General features: G+C 52.4%; 1 protein-coding gene across 1 annotated transcript in view; it reads right to left on the bottom strand.

Annotated features, from left to right (window-relative positions):
* CNGA3 (cyclic nucleotide gated channel subunit alpha 3) overlaps positions 1-20,009 on the bottom strand; it is a 28,694-nt gene extending 8,685 nt beyond the window's left edge. Inside the window, exons 1-4 of the mRNA XM_054728108.1 lie at positions 19,909-20,009; positions 8,965-9,081; positions 7,057-7,233; positions 6,553-6,564 (exon numbers count right to left, since the gene is read on the bottom strand). Coding sequence (XP_054584083.1) covers positions 6,553-6,564; positions 7,057-7,233; positions 8,965-9,081; positions 19,909-20,009 — 407 coding nt within the window. The remainder of the gene's footprint in view (positions 1-6,552; positions 6,565-7,056; positions 7,234-8,964; positions 9,082-19,908) is intronic.
* Positions 20,010-22,155: the final 2,146 nt, after the last annotated feature.

Raw genomic sequence — 22,155 nt, 5'->3', positions numbered from 1 at the left:
GCGGGAAGGCCTGCGAGTGTAGCTATCTCCTCAACAGGTGCTTCTCTCCGCATCCTCTTCTTCACGGCCGTCTTTTAAGGACCGGCAGTCATCAAGGTCACCTGTCCATCATTACCATCGTTCTGCAAGCCAGGCATCACGGCCCATTGAAGAGCTGAGGACATGGGCTGAGGGTAAGGTACCTGGCCTGCCTCGGGGGTCCCCGCCAGCCATCCGCAGGCCCCTCTGATTCCCTACTGCACACCCTGGAGGGAGGCACTGAGGGGAAATAAATGTCTGCTAATGAAGCACCCGTTGAAAAAGACCAGTGCAGTTCACATAGCATTTCCCAAGGAAATAACCAAAGCTGTGTGCAAACATGCTTACAGAAGAATAGCCACTGACACTCCGTGTAAAGTCAGAAGCGTAAGCGACCTGGTCATACAGCTTCGCTGACAGGGGAATTCCAGAGGCCTCTTCAAGTGTCGTTGAAGACTATTCCGAGGCGGGGGAACGGCCCTGGTGTTTAGCTGTTACAAAGCAGGCTGCACACGCGTTTATCAGCAGCTGCATTCGTTTTGTTTTGCTGCCAGAACACGTCGCCCCAAGTGCCTGGCTTACACGACCCAGGGTGGCCGTGCAGGTCGGTGAGTCGGAGTGTGGCCTGGCTAACATCGAGGCGCCACAGGCCGTGACCCTTCGGGAGACTCGGGAGAATGAGTTTTCTGCTCGTTGGACTGTTGGCAGAATTTGGTTCCCTACAGAGGCTGCTGCATCCTCGGCTGCGGTCCCCGCCTCCCACCTCCAAAGCCAGAAACGGCGGTCCGAGCTCTCCCTGGTTCTCTGCAGCTGCGGAAGGGTCTCTACTTCGAGGGAAGCCTGTGATTAGAGGGCTCACCCTGATCATCCAGAATCAGGATCTCTGCTGTCTCGAGGCCCTTAGACCCAATCACGTCTGCCAAGTCCCTTTTGCCACGGAGGGAAAACAGCCACAGGGCGTAGGGATTAGGGCCTGGCTCCGTGGGGACCACTGCTCTACCGGCCACTGCCTTTACGGATCGATGCTACTGTCGGGAACAGGCTCAGGCCTCAGGCATCCATCCCTTCAGGCTGCCATCAAAGTAGTCCTGCGGGACCCTCCCCAGAGCCTCGGCCTCACGCATGGACTCCTGCGTGACAAACCCCTCTCTTCCTGCCGTTCTGACGCAACAACAGAAACCTGTCCGCAGTGCTTCCTGAGCCAGAATGGAAAGTGCGTGGCTAAAGCTGAGCTTGTGTCCAGCATCCATGCAGCGTTTCTCGGCCACCACCCTCACCCATTTCTCAGCAGCCGGGACCCTTGGCGTTCATTTCAGGGTCCACCACAGAGCCAGCCCTGGGAAGTCCTGGCCCGTGTCGGCCCTCCTCGTCTTCTGTCATGTGAGGGCGACACCAAACATGTTTTCCTGCATGAATTTAAATCTTCTGTTCTGTATACACCAGTCTTGTTCTCACCCGTGTTCATCAGATGTGAAGGACAAAACACAGGGGTGCCCTCTCTTATCACCACACGTGTTCACCAGAAATTCAACACTGTTTGTTGTGTGCAAATCTGTAGTTATCCCTCGTTTATGGCTGCTTTTATTTTATTATTGTTACTTTTGATGTTGTTTTTTTAGAGAGAGAGAGAAAGAGAGAGGGGGAAGGGAGAGGGAGAGAAACATCCATTTGTTGCCTCACTTATTGATGCATTCATTGGTTGATTCTTATATGTGCTCTGACTGGGGATCGAACCCACAGCCTTACAGATCGGGACAACGCTCTCACCAACTGAGCTACCCAGTCAGGGCCTCAAGTTGCTGGCTGCTTTTAGAAACTCAGAGCTTCACTGAATAAACCCCTGAAAAAAATCCACCACAGAAGTCTCTTTATCACTCATGAGTCTCTCCGATCCTTCCTCAGTCCTGAGAGGAACTGACGCTGGTCTGCCTGCCTGTCCAGGTGGCTGCATCCCCTCAGCAGTCCTGGGCCCATCCCAGCACGTGCTTCTTCACATCTCCAGGTGCCTCGGGATCGGATACCCATGGACTCCATGCTAATTACACGTGTCTGTGTTGGCAGCACAATCAACCTTTGCTGATGGAACAATTCCTTTTAATCTGGTAGCTGCAGCCTCACACTCCAGGGCAAGCCTCTCACAGTGTCCAAACCAGGGGGCGAAGAACTGGACATGGCGTGAGGACCGCAGAGCCCGTGTCAGAGAAGTTGTCTTCGGTGAGTTCCAGCTGCTGGAGGCGGCTGCTATGGGCTGGCCGGCGAGAAGCCGTGCTGCATGGAGGCGAGGTAAGGTGGGCAGCCAGGAGGGCTGGGCGCTATGGGGACTGCAGGGACCCGGCCAGTGACAACACATCCCCTGCCTGTGCTCACATGCCTGGCCCAGGTGGACCTGCCGCCTGAGGTCCCAATCCCCAATCCCGGCTCCAGCTGCAGTCTGAAATTATTCTGCTTAACATACTAGTCAATATTTATGGAGCACTTACTATGTACCAGGCACTGTGCTAAGCACTTTACATAATTAACACATCTAGTCTTCACTAAATCTGCAAGCCAGACAACACTGCAATACCTATCTTACAGGTCAGGAAACTGATGCACAGAGAGGTCAGGTAACTTACCCAAGGTCACAAAGCTTCGAATTGGGATGCAAATGCTCTTAACCAGTATCTGTATTAAATATATTAGATATATCTGTCTATCTATCCATTCAATTTTTATACCTAGGAAAAACTGGGAGGTATCTTTGCCAATATGTTAAGAAGGGTTTTCTCTGATAATAGGATTCCTGTTAACATGATGTGTACTTCTCTGCGGGTATATGCTCATGTGTGCTTTTCTGTGTTTTGAAAGTTTCTGACAATGCATATATGAATACATAGAATAAGAATAAAATCTATTTAGCTTGTTAAGTGAGAAGAGCAAGGACAGTCACCCATTCTCTGTCCTCTATGCATGCCCTCTTAAGTCCTTTCTGCCACTGGTCTTAACACCAAGACACCAGCAGAGGGCGCTTCCTACCAGCTTATTGGGCATGCTAAACCTTGCTGAGGGTTCTCATTGCACCAGGCTCAGGTTTCCTTGTCCAGGATTTTGGCCCCTGATTACAGACTTTGGCCTTTCCTCTGGCTACCAACCTGCTGAGGGCCTCTGAAAGACCCAGCACTATCCAGCTGCACCCCCAAATCCACCCAGCACTGACCCAAAAGACCCACACACAGCTGCAAAACTATACTGGTTTTGGCTGGAACAGTTTGATCAGGGAGGGAGAGTCAGGACTCCGGGGACTCAGAGGAAACGCCAGAAGAGGTGGAGGAATGGGGATGGGTGTCCTCAGGAGTTGTTTCTGTACCTCTGTGTCTAGGTGGCCCTGTTTGGCACAGTCTCTGATTCTGTCCCTTGGTCCTTGGCTGCAGTGTTGGACCGATGATATGAGCCCGGAAAAGATTTATAGGAGCTCAGTGCAGCCAACACCATCCACCCCCATCCTCACCCTCGTGGCAGCCCAGGACGAAGGAGCCGAGAGACCCCCAGGGCCTCTGTCCATGGTTTCTAGAGCTCGGAGCCCTTCCCTGACTGCAAGACGCAACCCAGGTTTCAAAGGTGTAAATATCACATGATCTCACTCATATGTGGGATATAATGATCAACATCATTTGATGGACAAGAATAGATCGATCTAGAGACAAATGGCAGGGGAGGAGGGGTCAGAGAGCAACCAAAGGACTTATATGCATGCATATTAGCATAACCAGTGGACACAGACACTGGGTGGTGGGGGCTTGTCCGGGCTGGGCAGGGATGGGGGATGGGGTCAATTGGGGTAAAAGGAGACATATATAAAATTTTAGGCAATAAAAAAAAAATCAGGTGCTTTAAATCAAGCACATATTGCAATAGCTATTGTTTTGTAGCTGAAATAATTTCATTTTTCTTGATTGTTGGCATTTGGGTTTCTGGATTCGATGTCCAAATTTATGCAAACAAAATGCAACTAAGTTTCAGGGAGGAAAATGGAAAAATGTTCTCCTGGAGGAACAAAGGGAAATAAGAAAAAGCCCTGGCTCATTTCTCCTTCAACCGGATGTCAAGGACTTGGCATTTCTCCCTGATATGGATGGCTTTTCCCTAAGCTCCAACTGAGATGCTTCTCTACCTATTCCCATGGCATTCCATGAAGAAGGCGGGAGAATGGTGCTCACGTGCTAACACACTGTATGGTCACACAGGCACACGCCCTCCTTGGGCTCTTGAGTGGCATTTGCCATGATCACACATCATAGCTATCTGCCGGCTCAGCATCTGGTGACAGAAAGGAATGGCAGCGGGTCACCGTTCCTAGAGGCTATGCTGAACCAATTTAAATTTCCTCTTCCCTAGCTGGTTTGGCTCAGTGGGTAGAGCATCGGTCGGTGGGACTGAAGGGTCCCAGGTTCGATACCGGTCAAGGGCACATGCCTGGGTTGTGGGCCAAATCCTGGCCCTGGTCAGGGCACATGCAGGAGGCAACCAATAAATTTTTCGCTGTCTGTGTCTCTCCCCTTCCCTTATACTCTCTCTACAAATCAATGGAAAAATATCCTTGGGTGAGAATTAACCAAATAACTAATTAAATAAATAAAAATTTCCTCTTCCCACTGCCCTGATTCCATCCACCAAATCGGCCTGAATCGGCCTGAATGAGAGCGTCTCACTGGCACCCAGGAGTACGGGGTAGGGTGGGGTGCGGGGGGTTCGGAGAAGAATGACCCGCTGCTCCACAAGGAGCCCGGCTTTGCACTCAAATACACAGCAATGGAGGCTCTTTAAGCTTGAAACGTCCATCCCATCCAACCCCTTGCTCTATAGACAAGAAACTGAGACAGAGATCAAATGACCTGCCCCAAGAAATGACCGTGTCCTTCCCCTTGTCCACGGGATGGCGTTCCAATGGAAGGAACAGGATTCTAGAATGGTGTGGCAGTGTTTGCAGGGTGGGAAGCAGGAACACTTAAGGGGGAGGCAAAGCTGGGCATCTCGGAGGCGGAAAGGCGAGGGCTCAGTGGGGAGCAGAGATGCTCACACCTCTGAGTAGCTGCAGGTGTGGGCGCTGCTTCTGGCCCGGCCAGCCATTGCAGGAGGCCGAGGGAGCGAACATGGGAACCGGCACTCAGCTCCATGCAGGGGACCGGTTCCCAGGGGCTATTCCTAGCCCCCCCCCTCCGGGCCTTGCACGCAGCTTGAGGAACGGGGGGTGTCAGGGACCAAAATGTGTTGTGACTAGTTCGCTGTGATGGAAGCCTTGGGGGAAGAGCGGGTGACCGCTTGGCTAACCGGAGGCTTCTGGATAAATGCGATCAACCATTCACTCCATCCAGCATCTGCCTCAGATTCGACTCTATTTCACACAGTTTAACCATGTGACAGTGGCAAGAAGGGCGCAGCCACGGGCCCGACGCGGCCCCTGGCCTCGGCGCTCTCAGGTAAGGCCGCCAAGTGCCTGGCACACCAGAGTGGACGCCGCAGCAGCAGTGACAAGTTGCTGCCCTTGTCTGGCTCTCAAAGGGCACCTGCTCCAGGATTCGGTCACAGCTGTCACTTCCCATTAGGAGGTCGAACATAGACGGTGGGCAGAGCTGTCCCAGGGTTCAGTCTCTCCGCTCCCATCCCCCGCCCTCACATCCATCTTAACTCCTCTGGTCCCGCCCGCCCTGATCTAAGTGAGAGCCTGGTAGAAGGTGGAGCTGGTTTTGCATCCAAGCAAACACCTATTTAAAGCTGGACAGCACGGTACTTCATGGTCAAAGGCATTCTCTCCAAGTTGTCCACTACCAGGCACATTTGGGGCACGGCTGGTGCAGGAAGCCAGCGTGGCCTCACCGAGCTGGAGGGTGGCTTGCTGGTTCGTGTCTCTGCAGCCCCCTTGGGAGACCTGGAGACCAAAGCCAGCGGCCCGTAGCACCCCAGCCTGACCCTCGGGGCCCCGCTTCCACGATGCTGACCATCCAGTCAAATGCCGTTTGGGGACTTCTGCTTGCCCTGCCCAGGTCTCCCGCTCCTCACACAGGATCATCGGAGGATTCATTCCAAGCACCTGAGCACCCAGGAAGCCACACCTCCCTGTGAGATTGGGAAGGAGTGAAAGCTCAGCTCCATGGGCGTGTCCACACCTCTGTGCTGGTGGTCCCACAGCCCAAACCCACCGCACCAAGACCTGCTCTGCAAACACCTTGCCTTGCCAAGGGACTTTGCTCACAAGTTCAGGCTTCCTCCCCCAGGAAGCCTCCCTAATTGACCAGCTACCATCCTGCACCGTCGAATTCATCTACCCACTCTGACCCTTCCCGCCATGGACCAGGCCTCTGGATATAATGGAGCCCGGTTCCCTGATAAGGTCCTAGCTCAACCCTCCACTCATCTGGCCACATTGGGAAGTTGACAAAGAGTCGACTGCTCGTTCCCATCAGTCTACGGGTGTGGAGAAGGCTGTGGGCGGGCACAATGACGCCAGACCCTTGTTCTGCAGCCCCTTCTCCTATCAAAGGTGAACATTCTCCCCACCCTGCCCGGCCCCTCCTTGCGCTCCTCCTCCCCATGGTTTTTAACCTGATCTGGAACAGGAGTGGTTCCCCTTGAAAATTCTCATCAACCTGCAGACCTCCTTCCCAGACAAATGCATGCATCCCTTTGCATAAAACTGGGTACCACTGAGGTTCTCCCCGAGGCTCCTGGTTTCCAATGGGTTTGTATCAAGGTGGGTTACAGTGCAGTCTAGGAGGGCCCTGTGGTGGACAGAGATGGGTGAGCCAAGCACCCCCATGTGTGTTTCTGAGAGCACCAGTTCCTGGGGACACTAGCTGAGCTCTGAATAGGATGGGGTCAGGGGTCACAGGAGGCTGGGGCCTCTGGGTAGAGGGTTTCTCTCCCGCAGGACTTCTTGGACTCAGGCAGAGACAGTTGGTGCTCTCCCAAGACAGAAGCCTTCTTCCAGGAGCGGCTTTGAGCCGACCTAGCGAGCGATGCCTCCTGCCGGGCGCAGGTGCTCACCTCCCGCTGGCTCCTCACCTTCTCTCGCTGTCTGCTGGCTCCTGGCCGCCCTGGTTCTGGGCGTTGCTTTCTCGGCTGGACACCTCCTTGAGCTCGGCACTGTGGAAACGCTCCAGGAAAGCGTCCGGTCGCTGGTCCCGGTGGTGTGCGTGTCTGGAAGCCCAGATGCGCAGCGAGACGATGAGGCGCCACAGCCTGGAAGCGTGGAAGGGCACAGACGGCAGTCAGCGCATGGAGGAGGGCGAGGATCGCGCTCGCCTCCTGCCAGGTCCCGGACTCGGGCTGCGCCTCACCCTGTGGGCCGTTTATTCCCGTCTCCTCTGTGTGCACCCAGAGCTCAGCGCCCTCGGGAAGGGACGGTGTCCTCACTATGGCCTGGTCCTTCTAACACCTGACTCCACCAAGGCACGGGCCTTCCTTCCAATGGGCATGCACGAGCTTTTCTGCTCACTGTTCCTGCTGCCCATGTGGAACTCTTTGTCACAACCGGAAGCACAGGAAGAGTAAACAATTCTATGTCCAAATGGTGAAAACTTTCGAGCGAGGCTTAAGGAACACGCCCTTCAGCACAGTAGTATTACTGTTTCTGACAGGACCCTCATTTTCTCCCGGGTTTGTGCTTAAATTCTGTCGCTCCCTGCCTTGGCCCTTTTCCCGGAGCCAGACCCCACGGGGCCTCAGGCCCTGAGACCCAGTCCACGTCCAGAGCTGGCCTTGCTCCAGCCTCCCTGAGCCGGCCTCCTGCCATCCCGTCTTTGCCAGGAGGGAATGGAAGAGAGGCTCAGCTCTGTATTTCGGCGTCTGGTTTCCTGAATTGGCACCGACAGTGCACACCACAGACCCGAATAAAAATAGTTCTGAGCATCCTGGAGTGAAGTCACAAATCGTCACATACTTTGACCTAATTGCACTCTTGTGACCTTAGCCTAAGGGAATAAACTGAAGCAAGAAAATGTCCCAGAAGTGGATGCTTACAGCTGCTGTGGACGTCCGACAAGATGCCTCCCAGCCCCACGTGTCTGCTCTGGACACGCCGCTTCCACGTCTTCCCTCTGCCGTGGAGGGGAAACTGAGGCCATACCACCCCTCTTACCCCCCACCCCCAGCCTCTGCAGAGGCTCAGAGACGGACAGCTGAACCAGTCACTCAAGCCACTGATCTAAGAGCCACTCCAAGATGGGGATGGATGTTTCAGCTCAAGATCACGTGGTGCAGGCCATTTTCAGCCTGTGCCTGCGCTGTGGGAGCTGAGACAGAGGCAGTGGACAAGCAGCAAGAAGCACCAAGACCTGAAACTCCGCCAGACAGCGAGAGCGAGCAGGTACTCCCTCCCCAGCTCCCCGCAGGGGCCCATGGCTCCATTTCCAGGAGGTGGCCAGTATCTCACCTTCCACCAGCACCCCGCCCCGCCCCGCCCGGGGCCACAGGGTTAGCATGAGACTGGGAAAGGTGCAATGATCCCCTCCAGGTGGTACAGCTACTGAAGCCAGAGCGCAGACGTCACCAGAAGGGAGAGCCCGGCTAATCTTTCGGATGCGGCTACGAGGAAGATGCCGTGCTGGTGAGCACCTGCTCAGCCGCTTCGGAAGTGCCACCCCCGTCTCCGTGCGGCAGTGGGCACTTGTTTCCTGAACCCTCCCTGGTCGGCTTTCCCCCTGAATTATTCCAGAATTGAGCAAGTCTCTCAATATAACTTTTCATTAAAGCAAGTCAGATAGAGGCAGCTTTTCTTAGACTTTTCTGAGCTCAGACCCCCTGACCCAAGAGAGAACTGCTCGCTGATGGATGTCTGACTGCTCTGCGCCTACCTCTTTTTCCTCCAAACCTTCAGCCCAGCCCACCCACCATTTCTTTCCTAGATGCACCTACTTTCTTTCTGCCTCAGTCTCCCCCTTCCCAAGAAGGAGGCTGAGAGCCACCAGTTACCTGGCAGGCTCCTGGCTGGTGACGGTGACGCCTTGCCTGGGTCCAGTCTGTCCTCTGGTCTCCATGGCGATCCCTGGCTGCAGTCCTGAGGATGTCTCCTCGCCGGGCGCGCGGGTCCTGGGAAATCACATGTGCAGCAGGCTGAATTGATTTCAAGCTCCCGCACTCCGGGACACACTCAGGATGAGATGGCCAGATGCCCTGCTCCGTGAGGACCGCTGCCGTCACGGTCCTCCACCCAGAGCTCCCACTTCAGGTCACGCTGCCGCAGATCCTGCTCAAGGGGTAAATGTGGCCTTTCTTTCCCAGCAAGCCTGACCGAGGAAAGCAGCCCAAGGCCCGCTGCCGCCGTGGGCTCAGTGAGAGGGGCGAGCCAGCGCACAGGGTCCCCGTCAGAGCACCGGGACGGGGCGGTCCCAGCGCCGCCACCTGGAGCCAGAGCAGCCTGGTCTGCTAATGAAATCCTACCTCCTAAGGCAAGCTCGGGGCCACCGCCTGCAGGAGGCCTTCCCTAGTGTTTATGGGAAGAAGACCAGTGTCTCTGGGAATATTTCCCTTCTTTGAAAACCTCCTGGGGCTGCGGTTTGACCAGCCTGAGTAAGAGCAATCCTGGCCTTGCCCTCTAGGGATTTGTACTTCAGTCTGCAAGAGCCAGGGCAAGACAAATTAATTCTATCTCATGGCCTATCCCAACCTAATCAGCCCTCTTAACAAGGTGGTGATGGCTGGAGGAGGCGAGAATTAATGTCAGGGAAAGGATCCATTTCTCCCACCGAGTGAGGAGAAGTCAGAATGCTGCACCCCAGCCACTGAGCTGCGGCCTCCTCCTTCCTCATCACCCCTGCGTTCCAAGGGGCAGAGGGGCATGGGGAGGGCTCACTGCCATCCCACGGGTCCAGGTCACCTCTGCACAGCCCCTCCCTCAGCTTCCCCAACTCAAGACTCCTTTCTTCTGCTGGGACCAGGCAGGCACCTGCCTCTTCCATGGCTGCCTTCTGTGCGGGACGGCTCTCACACCTGTGCTGCTTCTCCAGACTAGAACCCCCGGCTCCCCCAGCCAGTCCTCACCGGGTTCAAGTCCCTTCCCCTCATGGGCATCCTCCTGGGAGCAGGTTCCTGCATTCTTGCTTGACTGGCAGGGAGGCTAAGACCATCCGGCTGTTGCGGGAGCCCAAGCCAGAGGTCTTGGTAGGCTGTGGGTCCGTGTGCTTTTGGTGCTCCCAGCACCAACTAGCAGCCAAAACCCAAGTCCTGTAACATGGCTGCTGCATGTACAATTAACTGTTGGAAGTATGGGACCTCCCGTTTATCTGAGTCACTCCATGTTTGGGACCCTTGGTATACAGTGTCATCACACCAGCCTTTCCTCCCAACTCCGTCTCGTCCACAAATACATACACCAACCGTATGACATTTATGGACTGCCTACTGCATATCAGCCACATACATTGTATCATTTAATCTACATAACAACCCTGTAAGAGAGGAAAACGAGGTTCAGAGAGGTTAAGTAACTTCCCCAAGGGCACACAGCCATGTGGCCAAGCTGAGATTTGAATGTCAACCCATCCCACTTCAAAGCCTGTTCGCATCCACCCCATGAAGCTGCCCTCTGTATTTCCACATTTGGTGCCATTAGAGCAGAAGCTGAGCAGGACGTGGCTGAGGACGGAGCCCTGTGGCACGTGATAGAGGCATGGCGCTGATCCACCCAGCTGCACTGTGCAGGCGTGTCTCCATTTCCAAGCCAATTGACTAGATTCCGCCTCTGTACCCATAAGAGACACTCACATCTCATCCTTATACAAATAAGAGACCCGTCGGGCGCTGCTGCAGGTAGGAAGCTACATCTCAGCTGCCCTTCCAATATTCTGTTTATTACGAAGGTGGCATGCACGCTCCAAGGCACCGAGGTCAGTTCCAGGAGGAGGAGACGGGGACACGTGAGTCTGTCTCCCCAGCCCCTGGACCTAGCAGCTGGCACGTGGGGGGAGGTGGGCCGGCGTCCGGAGTGCTGCCGCGGCACGCACCTGGCAGATCGGAGGCACCCCCGAGGATGGAGGTGCTCGGTCCGCTCCTGCGGCCCCTCAGGGCGTCTCAGCACCAAGCAGTCGCCCAGCATTTCTGAGAGTCTGGCGCCTGCGAATCACGTGGGAGACACGCTGAGCCGGGGCTTCCTGGATTAGCAGCCGGGGAACCACTGTCCATGACGTCAGAGCTTGTGGGCCAGTGAGGCGGGCGCAACCCACCGGTTTCAGAGCAGGCCCGCCGCCGGCCGCAGGGACCGCTGCGGTGTGTGGCCTGGCCCTCTGACGCCCACTCGGAGGAGAGGTGACAGAGCGAGAGGCTAGGCCTGTCCCTGCCCCAGCACCCAACCAGGAGTTCTGTGGGCTGGTCGCTCACCCCCTGAGGGTGTTTCCTTGTCTTCAAATGGGTAAGGAAAAAAAGGTGATTTCATGTTGATTTGAGTGCTGTGCGCAGACTGGGGTGCAGAAGCGCAGTTAGCCAGGAAGAATGGGGGAGCCTCCTATGACGTAAGTTCAAGAGCCCGAGGGAGCCTTTCTTCCCCAGGCAGCTCTGCACTGGGTTCTCGATGCTTGAATTTCTACCGTGATGTCTGTTAGGACTGTGATGTCTGTTAGGACGTAGGACAATACCACCCTACAGCCATTTGTAAGCTTCCCGCCACGGGAGACAAAGACCAGGAAAAAGCTCGCCAGACACCAGGAGTCAGACCACACAAGGAGCGGACACTGTCCTGAGGCACCTGATCGCACACCTGCAACCCCAAGCCCACCTCCCAGGCCCACCTCAGCCCCAAACCCACCGACGACAAGAGCTTCCCGCCAGTGACTGCGTATAAGGATGAACCACCAGCTCCTGTGCTGCCATCAGCCACCCCGTGTCCCCTTGGCCTGGTGCTGTGCAGCCCTTCCCTCTGGGCACCCCACCCCCACCCCCCACCCCCTTTCCTTAAATAAATTCCGTTTTGTTCATCCACCATCTGGGACAGCTACTTAGCCTGCTCACGTGTACCATCCACTTTAACCTTTCAATGTCTTTCTTCTATTTTGTTAAATGCTTGGAGTATTTAAGCAGTAAACCCAATTAGCTACTCTTCCGAGATGGAAGGGGAGATGGGAAGAGAGGAGAGGAATTGAATGAGGTGACATCTTGAGTCCCCGAGGACACACAGGAACAGAGAAAAGGGAGACACTTTTGACCATCAACGCCAGAACTTCCCAGGGAAATTCAGAGGCCAGAGGACCTGGGGGCCGGGCCTTGTCCTGCCTGGAGCTGCTGAGGCGCTGGGGCCAGGGCTGGACAGGGCCCAGTCTCTGCAAAGTGAGCAGATCTGGCCAGGAAGCTGCCTGCCTTCCCACCACAGACCCCAACTCCAGGAGGTGACGACGCTTTTGCAGGAAGAAGCTCGTGAACTTGGTGATCAGCAAGAACAAGAGCAAGGAGGGCGACACAAGTGGCTCTTTTTGAAAGACAAGGCACTTTCCCACACGTACTGCTCCCCTCATCTCCTTCGCTCATTTATTCAGAGGGTGGATGCCCCTGAGACTAGGTCTGCCTGTCAGTGGGAGGGCACAGAGGTCCCACCAGGACCGGAAGTGGTGGTTAACTTTGCCCTCTGTGCAGCCTCTGGTGTCATCCTCCAGTGACTGGGGACATGGGAGTAAACAGAAGGGGCCTTTTAGAACAGAGTGGAGAGTCCGAGACCTTATCTTCCTTTCCCTCCATCCGAGCCCTGAGGACCCTACGAGACAGCAGGCAGGGCGGTGGCCGCACGTGTCAGGGATGAAGCACGCGCCGGGGATGAAGCCATGCATTCTTGCCTTCTGCCCGGGAAGCAGCTGGAATGGTTTTCTTGCTGATAATTGCTCGGGGCTCTGCTCACGGATCAGCATGGAGAAGGTGTCTCTTCTGTGGGACGCAGACCGCCAGGCCCCAAAGCTCACCTGGGAGAGATGCCCCAGGGCATTGGGCTGGACTTGGGGTGCCTGGGTCCTAGCTGCAACCCCCTATCTCGGATTCCGAAGTCTTTCCCTATTGTATCATCTTCAGACACATACCAGGCAGCTCTTAAACAATGGAGTCAACTAAATAGGTCTAAATAGAAAAGAAAAACTCAAGACTTTTTATTTCTGGTATTTTCAGGGCATAAACTCATTTTTTTGTCCAAGTGAAGTATCTTTATTCTTCCTTATAGCCATTCACTAGGAAAATGACCCGAAATATTTTTAAAAAGAAACAGAAATCTGGGTCTCCACGTGGGTAAAAACCTGGGGCCGGCTCTCTCGGGGAGCGGGCTGTGGTGTCTCCATCTGCTGGGGGAGCTCAGCAAAGGGCTCCGGACGCACAGCTCAGCACAGCTCCCGGCCTCACTGAGATGAAGCAGGGTTAATAGTTAAGGGCACACATTCACAATTATTTCTCCCAAAAGCTTTCTCAAAGGATATGAATTTCAAGACAAAGGTCTGTGTTTTGTTGAAACACCATTTCCTCCCCTAAGACAGCGATTTGAAACTTTAACGTGTTTTTGTGTATGTGCCGCAGTCCTGTGTTCAAACGAATATTACAGGGAATCAGTCTGTGGCATCAGACGCTGGGCTGCAGCGGGAAGTGGGGAGGGGCCTGGCCCCCACTGTTCTGCTCCCAGCCTGGACCCGGGTCTCAGTCCTTGGTGATGCCGCGGGGCCCACTCCGGAAACGTCCATGTGTTAGCCCACTCCTGCCTCCATGAGATAAAGCACAACAGCTCTCTCATGAAAGAAGCGTTCTTTCTCTCTCCGTTTGAAATCTATGCAGTCTTTCCATGGGTTCTGTGGTAATCTGACAACAAGCTCTTTCCCAAAAGAGCAGTTGGGCAAGGCCTCACGTGGGGCTGGTGAGACGTGGCTCGTGGTCAGGCTGAGAGAGCGTGACGGGACTCAGGCAGGAAGGGCGAGCTCCGGATGTCGGAACAGCTGGGGCTCTGAGGGCAGAGCCTGGGACACCAGAGAAGACCCACAGGAGGGCACTCCTTTCCGAGACCGGCAGCGAGTGGTCACAGGCACTTACTCCAGGCAGGACCCGAGCCCGAGCTTTGTCCTGTCTGAACCCAGAGCCTCTGAGGTAAGTACAGCCCATTGTGCAGATGTGGAAACTGAGGCTGGTCAGTTATGGGCCATTGTTCAGGTCAACAGTCTGACCCGTGCTGTTAGCTATCGTGCTGGCCGGGAACAGGGGGAGAGGGGAGGGGATGGCATTCTCATCCATTCAGATGACGAATGAATAGCATCGTTGAAGGGCGTGACTCAGAGCCCTGACCTGAGTGGCTGACCGACCCTGGGGGAACGTGGACCTGGCATGAGCCCACAGGGAATCTCTCGGCAGCCGAGGCCCATCATTAGGTGTCAGGTGGCTCAACGAGCTGGCAATTCCTTCTGCAAAGGCTCATCTTCCAGGAGGCCCCGTGGGCCCCCTGAACAGCCCGCAGTCAGGCTTGCGGGCCAATGGCGGAGGAGGAGCCAGGACGCAGGGGGCAGAGCCGGACCACAGCGGTGTCTGGGCAAGAGCCATCTGTGCAAGAGCTGCGGGACCGCTGGACCTGCCTCCTCTCGAGTACCTCCCTGGACGGAGCCAGACTGCCCCCTCCCTCCGCAGCCCAGGGAGTCTGCAAGCTCCACCACATGCTCTGGTCATGCCCCACCAGAGGCGAAAGGGAGCGATGGGGGAAGTCCCATTCTGCTTCGAGTTCTCCCTGACCTGACAGCCTCTGCCCTTCCCCCAGGGGCCCAAGATCCCAGGAGCCAGATGCTGCCAGGCAGCCTGACTGTGTGCCCGCGCTTGGGCCTGTTCTCCCCGCTCCCCAAACTTGTCCGAAGCCCACCTTGAGGGGCTTTATTAGCTCAGATGTGGGAAGGAAACTATTAATGCATGTCAATGTGTTAATAGCAGGTAACTGTCCGGATTATATTCTTTTTTCTTTTAAATAAGGGGCGATGCCTTAACCCCGTGGTCGGCAAACTGCGGCTCGCGAGCCACATGCGGCTCTTTGGCCCCTTGAGTGTGGCTCTTCCACAAAATACAGCGGCCTGGGCTAGTCTATTTTGAAGAAGTTTAAGTTTAAAAAATTTGGCTCTCAAAAGAAATTTCAATCGTTGTACTGTTGATATTTGGCTCTGTTGACTAATGAGTTTGCCGACCACTGCCTTAACCTAAAGGAGTAAGTCCCCAGTGGTGGGACACAGGTGTGGACAGCAGGTGGGTTAGGAGGGAGCAGTTAGGAGGGTGGGGATTTCTGGTGCCCCTGAGTCAATGTCACATTTCCGGGGGCCCCAGTATGTTAAAATGGTTGGGGGACTATGTCTCTGTTGGGGTGCTTTGAGATTTTCCTCCCTTTGCCTGAATCCTCAAAGGTGGGGTCTGAGGGCTGCCTAAATTTTCAGTAATAGGGACTCAATGTCGTTGGATATTGTTGTCCATCATTTATTAGCGAGTCTGTTAAGGAGCTGGAACCAAACACCCAGACAGAGAAGAGACAAATGCACCCCTGAGTGAGGATACGTGATGAATGAGGGCCCAAAGCCAGTGGTGTGGGGACCAAGGCTCTGGCACTGCACTTGTGGCCATCCATACATATAAAAGCCTAATATGCAAACTGTCCCCTCGGGACTTCAACCAGGAGACTGGGAGTTCGATCGCTCGCTATTAGGTGTGCTGACCACCTGGGGGCATTGGTGATGCAGTGCTGGCAGCAGTGGAGGCGCTGCCAGCCCAATGGGCCCCGATGAGAGCGGGACCGCAGCGGGATGATGGAGCAAGTGAGCAGGCGGTGCCAGGCCAAGGTGGGATGCCAGGCGGGGCTGTGGGGCTGCGAGGCTGGGGGCATGAGCTAGGGCTGCCGGAGAGAGACAGGCCAGTCTGGACACACCCTGAAGCCCTCCTGTGGTCCCTTCCAGGCAGGCAAATCTCCCACATTCCCTCTCCTACTGGCCGGCCCGAAATGTACCTCTGCAGCTGAAAAAAAGCGTCGTCGTCGACAGAATATGTCTGAAAAACTGTCATGGACAAGTACTACCAATACTGGTAGGAACTGCCTTCACAGCGAAAATGAAGTAAATGAGGATGCAATTATCAAACATAGCTATGGTGGAATGACTGTTACATGTCAATTTTGCCTATCCCTAAACTTCTCCGATGAGAAGCCATCTGATAGAAAATTTACTCAATGTTGCAGCAAAAGTAAAGTTTGTCCAAATGATATAAATTTTCCAGAATACCCAGCATATTTTTAAAAATTAATGATAAATGAAGATTCTGACAGTAAAAATTTTATGTAAAATATTCGTTCCATAAATACAGGCAGTCCTTGGTTACATTGGACTCGACGTACGTCGTTTCGTGGTTACGTCACCATCTCCCATCCTATTTAATAAAGAGGGAATATGCTAATTGACTGGCACGTCCTCACAAAGATGGCGGCACCCACAGCCAATAAGGAGGGAATATGCTAATTAACTTCCACACCCTCAAAGATGGCAGCTCCCACAGCCACAAGATGGTGGCGCCTAGTCCTCTCAGTCCTGCCGGGGCAGCAGGCGTGCAGCATGGCCGGGCCTGCCCCCAGGTGGGTTTGGTTGCTCCGCGTGCCTGCCTCCAGAGTCCCCCAGTCCCCTCAGCACCCCAGGCGCCCAGGGCTTACCTGAGGTGCAAGCAAGCCTCAAATGGCAGCTGCCCAGCCACCCAGGGCCACCTGAGGCTCAGGTAACCAAAGCCAGCCGAGGCTTGTGCTGCCGGCAGTGGTGTGATGGGGCATCTCCTTCCCCTGATTGCCGGGTCACCTCCTGCCCCTGAGAGCTCCCGGACTGTGAGAGGGGGCTGGCCGGCTGAGGAACACTGCCCCCCTCCACTCCAGTGCATGAATTTTCATGCACCAGGCCTCTAGTTTATTTATTTTTTAAAAAGTTCCATCATTTCGATGTATGTACATATGTGCTTTATGTTTTTTATTATTTATTTACCACAAGTAAAGGTCAGGAATTATTATCTTTCTTTTAAATTATGTTTACTGTTTCACTTCATTACTGCTGTGTATGTGTTCCATGTGAGTGATGTAGGTGGGTTCTGACTTACGGCAAAAATAGCATTACATGGCACCGTAGGAATGAATCTCCGATGTAACCTGAGGACCTACTGTAGTTCTTTTGCTTTTACTTCAATGGGTGCAAATATTACATCATCATCAGGATATGAGCCATGCTATTTTAGAATACATGGTCAAGTTTATCACCATACTGGAACTTTACATCCTTCAGATGGTGTTTCTCGGAAGTTTGCTCAACTCTACATTTTAGACACAGCCAAAGCGATGAGTAAAAGATTAGCAATGCCAGAAAACCAAGGTTGCTCAGAAAGACTCATAATCAACATCAGCAACCTCATGCATGAAAGAAGTGAATTAACAAAATCATACAAGATGCTACATGATTTTGTAGCAAAGGAAGACCAATCTGAAGCAGCAGCGAAAGGTATTGCTCCCACAGAAGTAACAATGGAGATTAAATACAAGCGTAATAGTGATCTGGGTAGATATAATTATCCCCGTGTGACCGAAGTTGCCATCATATTCAGAAATGAAGATGGATAACCTCCTTTCTAAAGGGACTTGCTCATTCATTGTAAACCAGATCCCAATAATCTGAATGTCACTAAAATGAAACAAATCAATATCCTGTTTCCTACATTAGATGCAATGACATATCCTATCCTTTTTCCACATGGTGAAAAGGCTGGGGAATGGATATTGCATTAAGACTCAGAGACGACAGTGTAATCAACAATAATACCAGACAAAATGTAAGGACACAAGTCACACAAATGCAGTATTATGGATTTCATTTCTCTGTCTAGGACATGTTCAATCCTATTTTAAATGCAGGAAAATTAATTCAACAATATATTGTCAATTCATATTCAAAAATGGAAGCTAATCAGATAAATTTAATTAACCTTTTGCACTCGGATGTCGAGTGTGACTCGACACGGTTAGCATTGGTAGCAGCTCGAGAAAAAAGCAAGCGAGTGCAAAGGGTTAAAGCAAACCAATCTAAGTTGAGAGTTGAAAAATATAGTAGTTTGATGGATTATCTCACATCTAGATCTGAAAATGATAATGTGCTGATTGGTAAAATGATACTTCCATCGTCTTTTGAGGGTAGTCCCAGAAATATGAAGCAGCGATATCAGGATGCTATGGCAATTGTAACGAAGTATGGCAACCCAATTTATTCATAACCATGACATGCAACCCCAAATGGGCAGGTATCCTATATAATAAAGAGGTAGTATGCAAATTGACCATCATGCCCTCGCATAAGATAGCCATGCCCATGTGGTCACAAGATGGCCATGCCCATGTGGTCACAAGATGGCCACCATAAGATGGCCGGCAAGGGAGGGCAGTTGGGGGTGAACAGGCCAGCAGGGGAAGGCAGTTGGGGGCGACCGGACCTGCAGGGGAGGGCAGTTGTGGGGGACCAGGCCTGCAGGGGAGGGCAGTTAGGAGTGACCAGGCCAGCAGGGGAGTGGTTAGGGGGTGATCAGGTTGGCAGGCAGAAGCAGTTAGGGGCAATCAGGCAGGCAGGAGAGCAGTTGGGAGCCAGCAGTCCCAGATTGTGAGAGGGATGTCTGGCTGCTGGTTTAGGCCTGATCCCTGGAGTCCCAGATTGGAGAGAGTGCAGGCTGGGCTGAGGGACACCCCCCCCTCCAGTGCACGAATTTCATGCACCAGGCCTCCAGTTACAAATAATTTACAATGCTGGCAAAAAGTTGAAAACAAACCTGACTTGGTAGCCAGAGTTTTTAATATTAAGCTGAAGGCTCTTTTAAATGATATATGTAAATTCGATTTACTTGGCAAAGTTACAGCTAAAATTCATGTCATTGAATATCAGAAACACGGACTGCCTTGCACTCACATATTATTGATATTAGATAGTGAATCCAAATTACGAACAACACGACCGTATAGTTAAGGCAGAAATTCCAAAGGAAGACCAGTGTCCTCAACTTTTTCAAATTGTAAAATCAAACATGGCACATGGACCATGTGGAATACAAAATCCAATATTAAATATTAAAATATTTCTTCTAATTATTTTCCTTTCAATGTGCACGAATGAGTGCACTGGGCCACTAGTCAGACAATATGCAGTTATGGGAGGGAGAAGTTTTCAGTGTTATATATGTAGGACAAAAATAACATAAATGTTGGAAGTAAAGTTTCTCATAGATCCACTCAATCAACTTATTGGGAACTTAAGAAACATAAAAATGTAAGCCCACTCGCACCAAATAGGCACCGTCTCATTTCCTCAATAGTATGTCAGGAACTTGGCAAAGAATGCTGCTCCGTTTTGCAGTTGAAGAAGCCGAGGCATGGAAAGGTTAAACACACTTTACCAAGTAAGTTAGCAACCGGGCCACAAGCAGAACTCCAGAGTCCAGATTCCCCGGCAGCTGCGTGTGTTGGACTGTCACCGATGGGCTGATGGCTTTGCTGGCAGGACCCGGCCTGCCCCTGGAAGTGAGGGCAGGGCAGCCCAGTGCCCAGGACAGTGGCTGGTGCACAGAGTCCGGTAGGTGTTTGATGCACACCTGGGAAAGTGTGGCAGTTTGGAGACCTTTCTACAGCAGAATTGAATCTGCCACATTGGAATCTTCATTTTGTTACTTTCTCAAGTTACGCAATTTTTGAGCCTTATTTCCCCACATCTCTAAAACAAGGACCGAACGGCTTCTGTGAGATGAACAATGACGCTGGAAGGAGCACGGCGAGGATCCTCAGCCCTCTGACCTGCGGCTGGCCACAGGCGAAGGCATTCTTCCCCCACAGCGGAGACCAGCCCAGGGGAGGCCCTTTTCCAGGAATAAAAGAAAAGCCCGTCTTACCTGCTCAGGCCGTTTTCCAGGTGATCGAGATCTCTGTCTGTGGTCCTCACCCAAGGGCCGGGAGGGTTGGGGTGGGAGTATTGGGTGTTAATCTTGGCCATCTTCTTGCCGCAGGTGGTTGCTGAAACATGAACATGAACAGATACAATCAGGACTCAGGACGGGAAGTAGCTGCAGACCCAGCTCAGTATAGTCTGGAGGGCTACTCCCCAGGGGGCCCTACTCCACTTTCTCCCACAGTTCCTGCCACAGTGTACTAGTTGGGCATCTCTGGCCTGGGCATCCCTGCTGAAGTGTGAATGGGTCTTTTCCTCCATAAACGCTGCCACCCCGGAGAGCTGCTCAGAGTGGAGTGCTGACCCAGCGAATGAATGAGTGAAAGAATGGCCAATTGCTGTCTGATGTAAGAAAGCTTCAAACCCTCATTCTCTGGGTGTAATGCATTATCTTTCTTGACTTTGGTTTTCTCATTCATTTATTTTTTTTAATCTGACAATTTTGCTCATGTTTTCATAGCTACCCCAAATTCTGTTTTAAAACAAAACATAAGAATCTAATAAAAAATAAACTGATGAACAAAATAGATCCAGAGACATGGAAGCATGGAGCAGACTGATGAATTTCAGAGGAAGGAGGGGGATGGGGGTGGGGGACTGGGAAGAGATTAACCAAAGAACTTATATACATAACCCATGGACACAGACAATAGTGAGATAGGCCTCCGGGGGGTGGGGGGAGGGCGGGCAGGAGCAGGGTGGATGGGGTCAATGGCAGAAAAAAAGGAGACATCTGTAATACTTTCAACAACAAAGATAAATTTTTATAAATCTAATAATTCTTGACATTCATAAAATCTTTACAAATGTGATGTTAAACCCAGTACATATTTCATCTCATTTAATCCTCAAAATAACTTAATCAGGTATTTTTGATTTTTAAAAAAATATTTACCCGAGGACATGCTTAGAGTGGGGGTGGGGAGAGAGAGAGAGAGAGAGAGAGAGAGAGAGAGAGAGAGAGAGAGAGAGAGAGAGAGAGAGAGAGAGAGAGAGAGAGAGATTGCTCCCCAACTGGTGATCAAACCCAAAGCCCAGGCATGCACCCTGACCAGGAATTGAACCGGCAACTCCTCATGCACAGGATGATGCTCAACAAGCTGAGCCGCTCAAGCTGGGAAGACACTTATGACTTTTATCCCTATTTAAAAATGGCCACATTGAGGCTCAGAGATGTTAGCAGCTTGTCCAAGCAAAGAAATAGTTAAAGCCTGTCCATGGTGCCTGGCGAGTGGCTCAGCTGGTTGAGAATCGTGCTCTGCACCGGAAGGTTGTGGGTTTGATTCCAGGTCAGGGCACATACCTAGGTTTCAGGTTCAATCCCTGGTTGGGCACCTATGGGAGGCAACTGATCACACATCAATGTCAATCTCTCTCTCTCTCTCTCTCTCTCTCTCTCTCTCTCTCTCTCTCTCTCTCTCTCTCTCTCTCTCATATGTATTTTCCCCCCTCCCTTCCTCTCACTCTCAAATAAAAAAAAATTTAATCATTAAAGAAAAAAAGCACCAGTCAATGCATGGTGCTAGAAATCAGACGATGAACACTTTCCCACCAGCAAACATGGGCAGGTGCTCTGTGGTTGATGAGAAAAGAAAGCTGCTGTGAGTGCAGGGCTGGTGTGAGGGACACGGAGGTGAAGACGGGCAGTTCCCTGATTTCTGGTCAGTGCAGGGAGCCCGATCACTGCACCGGGGTCCACCCACCACCAGTCGCTCAGGGAAGCCGCTGGCTCGGATGCTGTGGTTCATCTCTAATGTTTGATAGTGTAAGCCCATGATGTTAAAGTTATAATTTTCTCAATGTTTTGATTTTTCAAAACTTTATTCATTTATATAACAGTGAGTTTCTGGCTGATCACAGGACATACAAAGAAATTTCAGACAAAGACTGTTCTCCAGGACCTTACAGTCCACTAGACAATGGACCCAAGGGTCCTCAGGTTGTGTCAAGGGCCTTGGGCTTTACCCAGAGCCCAGCAGGGCTGTGGTCATGTATGTAAGGTCACTCTGGCTGCACGGGGAGGAGGGCATATTCAGGAAACATGAGTGAATATGAGATGATGCCGGGGTGTTTTCTAGCATCTAGAAGGGTTCGGGAATCTGGAGACAGGCTGCATGTAAATTAATAAAGAAACTAGACATCCTATCTAATAAAGAGGGAACATGCTAATTGACTGCCCTGCCCTCAAAGA

The sequence above is a fragment of the Eptesicus fuscus genome, chromosome 16 (assembly GCF_027574615.1).
Source record: "Eptesicus fuscus isolate TK198812 chromosome 16, DD_ASM_mEF_20220401, whole genome shotgun sequence".
Lineage (NCBI taxonomy): Eukaryota > Metazoa > Chordata > Mammalia > Chiroptera > Vespertilionidae > Eptesicus > Eptesicus fuscus.
The sequence above is the reverse complement of the archived record's forward strand: the minus strand, read 5'-3'. Positions and strand labels throughout refer to the sequence as shown.